We start from the raw sequence: 7,137 nt of genomic DNA, 5'->3' as shown, positions 1-7,137 counted from the left end.
ATGCCGTTTAGCAAATCAGGTGTTTACATTTGTTGAAGGACGTGAAAATATGGCTCTTTGGCCACGCACACCAGTGGTGGGTTTGGCGTCAAAATGAGAATGCATGAGCAGAAAATAACCCCACCTACTGTAAAATAGGGTGGTGGGTCTTTATACTATTTTATACTACTCAAATCCTGGGTGAAAGAATGCCATCATCTCTACCCCTCTTACCTCACCCTAGCCTATCGACTCCCACAATCTCTTACCACCCTCGTGTTCCACCACTTCTCTTACTGTACACACCCCTCTCTCCTCATCCAATCATTTCATACCATCCTGTCACAACCACCAACCCCATAGTGAGAGAGCGACACACACCAGACTCAATGTAGATTTGGTGCAGTCTTTATTTGAGCACTCAGCCACTCCGTAGCCTCAGATATCACAGCAAAAAGGAGCCAGATCTAAACAGAAAGCAGTTCAAATACATTTTCAAGTTCATTCCTTCCTGTTCCAAGTCTCTCAACACAATAATTTAAAGTGCATTTCAGATTGAGCTTTCTCTTTTTTTTGACAAGCTCAAGAACTCCGTGACAATTACACACAGATATAGATAATGTATGTCATATACATATAAATAATTAGCATTGTGTACAACAGTATGTTTTCAATCGTTATCGTATTGCACAAATTAAATAGCAGTATAGCAAACACGGAAGTAAAACAGAATTGGCAGGAAGATTAACACAAAACACACGAGGAAACCGATCCTCAGAGCAGACTCTCTCCATTTTTAGTCATAGGTGAGAAAAACAAGTTCTACTGTACAGTCAATGTGATGGCTGGCGAGGTGAAGGACTTGAACAGGACAGTACGTCATACAGTACTGCATATTGAATATACTCGTGTTATGGAGTTGTATGTTTACAGCAGTAATATTAGACTACAACAAAGCGAAAGATTATGCACCCCAAACTGAACCCTTTCCACCTAGAAGATAACTGGTTCATTTTTCTATTATCCTACCAGGAGTCCTTCTACAGTAGAGGTTCTACTGGTAGCGAGGAGACATATCGGCCGTGTCCAAATATTTGTACTTGCGTTCTAAATGGCAGGCTGATTAGGTATGCGAAAATAGAGCGTTTTATAGTATGTGATATTTCGAAAATGTAGTTTGCTTTACATGCCAGGATGTGGTATTAATTTCGGCTTTTAATCTAGTATGAATAGCTGCATGCTATTGAGGACGAGAATTGTCTTTTCAGAGCCACATGTTTTTGACAACGGCAGATAATCAGAAAAAGGGGACAGACTCTAACAAACACAATTGTGCATTCCTTGACGCATTCTCAGATATGTGTTGTTCACTATCTGCATAAATTTTTACTAAACAGTACGTTCTGAATAGTATGTACTGTAGAATGATTAGTATGCAGTATGTCGTTTTAGGAAGTAGCAGGCAAAACAGATTTCGGACACAACCATTGTCTGCCTGGTGCGATAGTTGCCGCGTTCCACACGGCACCCTAATCCCTATATAGTGCACTACTTTGGGAACGTCAGGGCTCATAAGGCTCTGGTCAAAAGCAGAACACTATAAAAGGGCATAGGGTGCCATTTGGGAAGCAGACCGTGTTTAAGACCACCCTGATGAAATAATGAAGAACATTAACTGAACAGATGGTTATGAGCGGGAAACACATCCCACTGTTTACAATGTCATTTCATCAATGAAACTACAGTTTCAGCATTTCTAAAATAATAATACAATAAAAATGCATAAATTTAAAAAAGCTAGTAAAAAGAGCCTTAAAGCTGAGATTTGGGAAGTCGGAAAGAGACGGCAACACAGAGACAAATCTCCTCAAGACTGCTTACAAGAAAGAGGAGGCACACCAGAGAGCATCAAAGCATGCAAGCTGTCAGCGATGGAAGCATAGCTTGGCGAGCTTTTTCAAAATACAGTACTGTAGCTCCACTAACCTGGCCTGTGTTACAGAGAATGCTACTGTAGTGAGAAAGAGACACAAACAGGTTTGCCCTCCCCAGTCAGAATGTGTTGAGAGTGAGCCTGTGACAGTAAATACTAAGTGTGACTGGCATTCTAACATCTGCTAGGCTGCGCGGGCATAACTTATAACCCTGTGTTGAACCCTGTAGAGGGGCGGGGGGATACAGAAAGGGATATACCTGTGAACCCAAGGCAGACTCACTCTCTCCTTTCAGCAAACACAGTTGGGCCTACTCTTACCGTACTCTTCCATTCCTCCAAGAGGAACACTCACTCATCTACATACCCAACTATCTATATGGTCCTAGTTTAATCAGAGAGATGGAGATCACACCAAATGTTCAGGACCACGAGAATTGAAGTCACAACAGCAGGCACTTTTGTAATACACAAGAAGAGCATTGCTGCTCCATGACCTTATTCTATCCTGTTGACCGTACAGTCAATTCGAGGGCAAGTTTTTTGTTCAATCTACATACCATATTATGGTAAGGCAAAGCTAGACAACCGGAAAATAATAATGCATTATTAATAAATCGCAACCCTTTTCAATAACTTTAGGTCACTATTTTGGGGGGGTTTGGGTGAGAACTTCTCAGAGGTAAATACGTTGAGCTTCTGTTAAGATCTCGTTAATGTAAAAAACATTTCCACCCCTGAATATTCTAAATCCTTTAAATCAAGGACTCTCACTGTCAAACAGGAATTGATTAAATTCATCTCTGTCTCATCCCTACAGGTCCTCAAATAGTAGTTTGTTTATTGTTTGTTTATCATTTGAAGAGATTAAATGTATAAAAAGTATGTTGTTCTTCTCTGGGTGGGATGGGGAAGCAACCTTGCATTCCAAATAGGAGAATTGATTTGGAGTGACATTTCTCATGTCCCGGGACCATTGGGAGTGATGTCATGTACATACTTTGTGGGGTTGCTGTTGCCAGTCTGTTTGTGTATCATGCCAACTCCTTTACACTCATCATCATGCCAAACACGTTTGGCTTGACAATGACAGCGATGGAGTCAGAAAAAAACAGATCTGGAACCAGGATAGGAATGCTGCCGAATGTACTTCGAAACGCTTGACAAATATAACACAAGGGTACATGACCTTTACGGGGCATGGCTTTCAATCATTTAGAAACGGGAAGACAAATACTTCAAGAGCTGTGTGGCAGCAAGACAAGTGCTTGGGATATCAAGTATACTTTACAGCTGGCTTAACATAGGATCATAATGAGAGGGGTACATGAAGGCCAACAGCACATTGTCCACAACTATGTACCAATGAGACTTATCTTCCATGAGTAGGGCACAACTGTGTTGCATAGAAAAGCATGGGAAGCTTTAGTGGGGGAAGAAGAATGACCAAATTAAGTTACAGAAAGAGGCATTCTCAATCTTATCTTTGAGACTGTGTTGACTGGGTGATGTTGTTCCTCTCAGAGCATTCTACAACGTATGCTGAGCCAACCAATCAGAAGACTTGGGATCAAAAGGTCAGTTATGACATAAGGGAAATAAGGACCTGATCGGTCAAGGGTATAAATGGCACCCATTAGGCTCCTACTTAAAGCTCTCTAGGACTAAACATAGCGACGGACCAGGAAGTAGTTAGACATTATGGCTTTGAAGAAGAGGACTGAGAGTCGTATCCCTCTCTACCCTCCTTGACACGCTGGCCCACTGTGACACACTCAATGAGACCCTTGGGGGAAGGACTGAGAGAAGAAGGTGTGGTAGAAGACATGGAGGGTGGGTGTTATACCGTAGGAATGAGTCTGGCCCTGCTGTCGACAGGGACACACTGAGCATGTGCTTCAACCACTTGACATCAACACATCCCTCTGCTGTGCCACTCGGCCGCGTAACCATGCCAACTGGACCCGACTCGACACCATTACGGAATCACATGGTCACCACAAGCCTGCACACTATTACAGCAATATTGTTTCATGCTAGGACCTTTTCTTTATTTTTCTTTCTTTCTGTCCCCTTCTATTAAGGGCCCTGGCCTGAAGCACATCTAGAAGCGGAGCTCTTCTCTTCTGCAGCGTCATTACAGTAGAGTGTAGGAGGCCTCTTCCTACAGACCAAACTAGACCTTCTCATTACGGAAGCACGGGGAAACAAAGACAGCTCTGTCAGAGCACCAACTGCACAAGATGGCTCCTCTGGATGGATCGCTGTTATCCCTGTGTCTCAATCCAACTGCAACGGACAAGACAGACAGACTGTCGGTAGACAGTGGTCGCTACAGCTACATTTGAGAATGCACCAAAACACGCAAGGCAGAAAGAACAAAGGAGAGAAGTAATACTGAGAAGTGGCAAGGGGAACTTTAGAACCTAACACAACTGTTAGAATCTCCCCAGTTTAGCCAGAGGGACAATATCTGATATAACTATATTCTCTAGTCTATATAACCAAAATATCTGCACTTCTAAAAGTGTTCCCCGCTCAAGTCAAAAGGGATTCTCTGTTCCTGTAACCGTTTTTCTGTGTTATAATATTGTCTTCATTCATCTAGGACACTGTTCAGAGAGTACATCAGGTCAATAGCTATACTAAGCGCAACAACTGCATACAGGTATCATGTAGTAGTTCAGTAAGTCAACTAGTATTAGGGCACCTAAATGCTATATTAAGGTGAGATAGTTGTACTTGCGGTGTACCTACGCACGCAGAACCATCATCTGGGATACGTTTTGGTGTACGTATGCATGAGGAACCATCATCTGGGATATGTTGTGGTGTACGTATGCATGAGGAACCATCATCTGGGATATGTTGTGGTGTACCTACGCACGCAGAACCATCATCTGGGATATGTTGTGGTGTACGTATGCATGAGGAACCATCATCTGGGATATGTTGTGGTGTACGTATGCATGAGGAACCATCATCTGGGATATGTTGTGGTGTACGTATGCATGAGGAACCATCATCTGGGATATGTTGTGGTGTACGTATGCATGAGGAACCATCATCTGGGATATGTTGTGGTGTACGTATGCATGAGGAACCATCATCTGGGATATGTTGTGGTGTATGTATGCATGAGGAACCATCATCTGGGATATGTTGTGGTGTACGTATGCATGAGGAACCATCATCTGGGATATGTTGTGGTGTAGGTATGCATAAGGAACCATCATCTGGGATATGTTGTGGTGTACGTATGCATGAGGAACCATCATCTGGGACACGTTTTGGCCAGAGAGTAAAAGTTCTGGAGGGACTGTAAAAGTGTCAAGCATCCTGAAAGTTCACACTTTGAAACAACATTTCACACAAACAATATGTGCATTTAACTGATCTAGACTGCACTCTGTACAGGGCTTGTAAGTAAGCATTTCACGGTAAGGTCTACAATTTGATTTGATTTGATAGATTTTACTGAAGCGTGCTTTTGGAGGGGAAAAACAATTATTGTGTTATGCTTGACGCCTTTGTATAAGGCCGATACCAAATGTACACGGGTCAATTTTATTTCGGACCTTGAGTGAGTCTTACTGGAAGCGCAGCAGGCGAGCTAAAATAGTCTGTGGGGTCATATATTTATTTACGCAATAAGGCCCGAGGTGTGGTATATGGCCAATATACCACGGCTAAGGGCTGTTCTTAAGCACAATGCAACGCGGGGTGCCTGCACACAGCCCTTAGCCGTGGTATATTGGAAATATACCACGAACCCCCGAGGTGCCTTATTGCTATTATAAACTGGTTACCAACGTAATTAGAAGAGTAAAAACAAATGTTTTGTCATACCCATATACGGTCTGATATACCACGGCTGTCAGCTAATCAGCATTCAGGGCTTGAATCACCTAGTTTGTTATTTCGGATATAATCTACAAGTCTTCCATTCTTACAGGGTAGACACGGTAACCTTGCTGAGGTGAGGCCTGGAAGCCTTTAGAAGAAGTTAGATCTTTTGGGTTTGAATGGGTAGAAGGTGGTGCTGAGTGGTCTTGCTACATGGCAATGTTTGAGAGTTGAGAGATAGCAGTCAGTGGCTCTTTGGCTTGGGAAGTCGTAAGAGGCTGGGATGGACTAGACCTCTGGCCTTGAGCCCGCCAATCTCTGGTTCTCTGAGGCCTGGAGTCTGTCTGGGTGCTTTGGTCCGGGGGCAGGCCAGCAGTGCAGGGCCCTGGGAGGAGGCAGAGGCCTGGGAGCTGTAGCAGGGCAGACCTCTGAAGGGAGGTGGGAGCAGCCTGGACTGTGGAGCTGTGAAGCCCGGCCTGAGACTGCTCCTAAACTGGATTCCTCTCACCACCCTGGGGAAGCCTGCCATGGACGTCTGGGTGGAGTTGGTTATGGGGCCTTCATGTGGCCTTTTAGGGATGGAGGCTGTTTTCAGAGAGCCGGGGGAGGGCGGGAGGCTAAGGGCAGGAATAATTTTGGCCGGGTCCCCACAGCCTGGGTTGGAGGAGTCTCGGGGGGCCTCGGTGTGGGCTGAGCTTGTTAGTCTTTCCTGGGGTTGAGGTTGCTGCACGCTGTTGGGCCATGGTCTGGAAGGCTGTAGTATTTGAGGCTGGGGGAGGAGAGAAACAACATACGATAAGCATCTAAAACTGTATATAAACAAACTACAGCATGAACCATTGTACACCATCATAAATCATTTCTGTTCTTCGGCTTGCGAAACCAAAATATTTTGTCCAGTCTGTTTCACCTAACAGTTGCACAACAAGCCTACAATTCCCACGAGGCTAGACACTGTGTACTGTAGCGCCTCTCCCTTTTTTCATGACTGTAGAGAGAGAAACTAATTGCGCGCATTCAACACATGAAACGCCGTAGGAGATTGGGGCTTTGATTCCGGGCACTCTTTGGAGACAGCAGCCAGGCCGCGTGCTACAGTACAGTAGTCATCTCTCTCTAAACTTATCATCACTGATGTACCACTGCAGAGGCTGGGTGGGGGAGGTCACCATCAAAAGAGCCCTCCCCTCCTGCCTGCCGACTCGCTCACCTCCGCAACACCATACCACACGTCGCTTCGCTGCTGAAAAATAAGGAAGACATGGGATGACAGTAGCTCTCCGGGCTGTGTCTGGCCGCCAGGCACCAGCGTAACAAGGTGCCCCGGTGTGCCGCTATGCCAGCACATCCTCAATTAGAGAAAGGTTAGGGTGTGCACA

At 44.7% G+C, this 7,137-nt stretch overlaps 1 protein-coding gene across 5 annotated transcripts in view; it reads right to left on the bottom strand.

The window, feature by feature from the left end:
* Positions 1-365: 365 nt before the first annotated feature.
* The window catches only part of LOC139368001 (coiled-coil serine-rich protein 2b), a 115,877-nt gene continuing 109,105 nt past the window's right edge, over positions 366-7,137 (bottom strand). For 2 of the 5 annotated variants that reach the window (XM_071106469.1, XM_071106470.1), the window contains exon 10: positions 366-6,527. In XM_071106469.1, coding sequence (XP_070962570.1) covers positions 6,003-6,527 — 525 coding nt within the window. In that variant the 3' untranslated portion in view covers positions 366-6,002. The remainder of the gene's footprint in view (positions 6,528-7,137) is intronic. The other 3 variants (XM_071106471.1, XM_071106472.1, XM_071106473.1) reach the window with 3 other exon arrangements.

The sequence above is a fragment of the Oncorhynchus clarkii genome, chromosome 16 (genome assembly GCF_045791955.1).
Source record: "Oncorhynchus clarkii lewisi isolate Uvic-CL-2024 chromosome 16, UVic_Ocla_1.0, whole genome shotgun sequence".
Lineage (NCBI taxonomy): Eukaryota > Metazoa > Chordata > Actinopteri > Salmoniformes > Salmonidae > Oncorhynchus > Oncorhynchus clarkii.
Note: the sequence above shows the minus strand (reverse complement) of the source record. Positions and strands in the feature narration are given on the sequence as shown.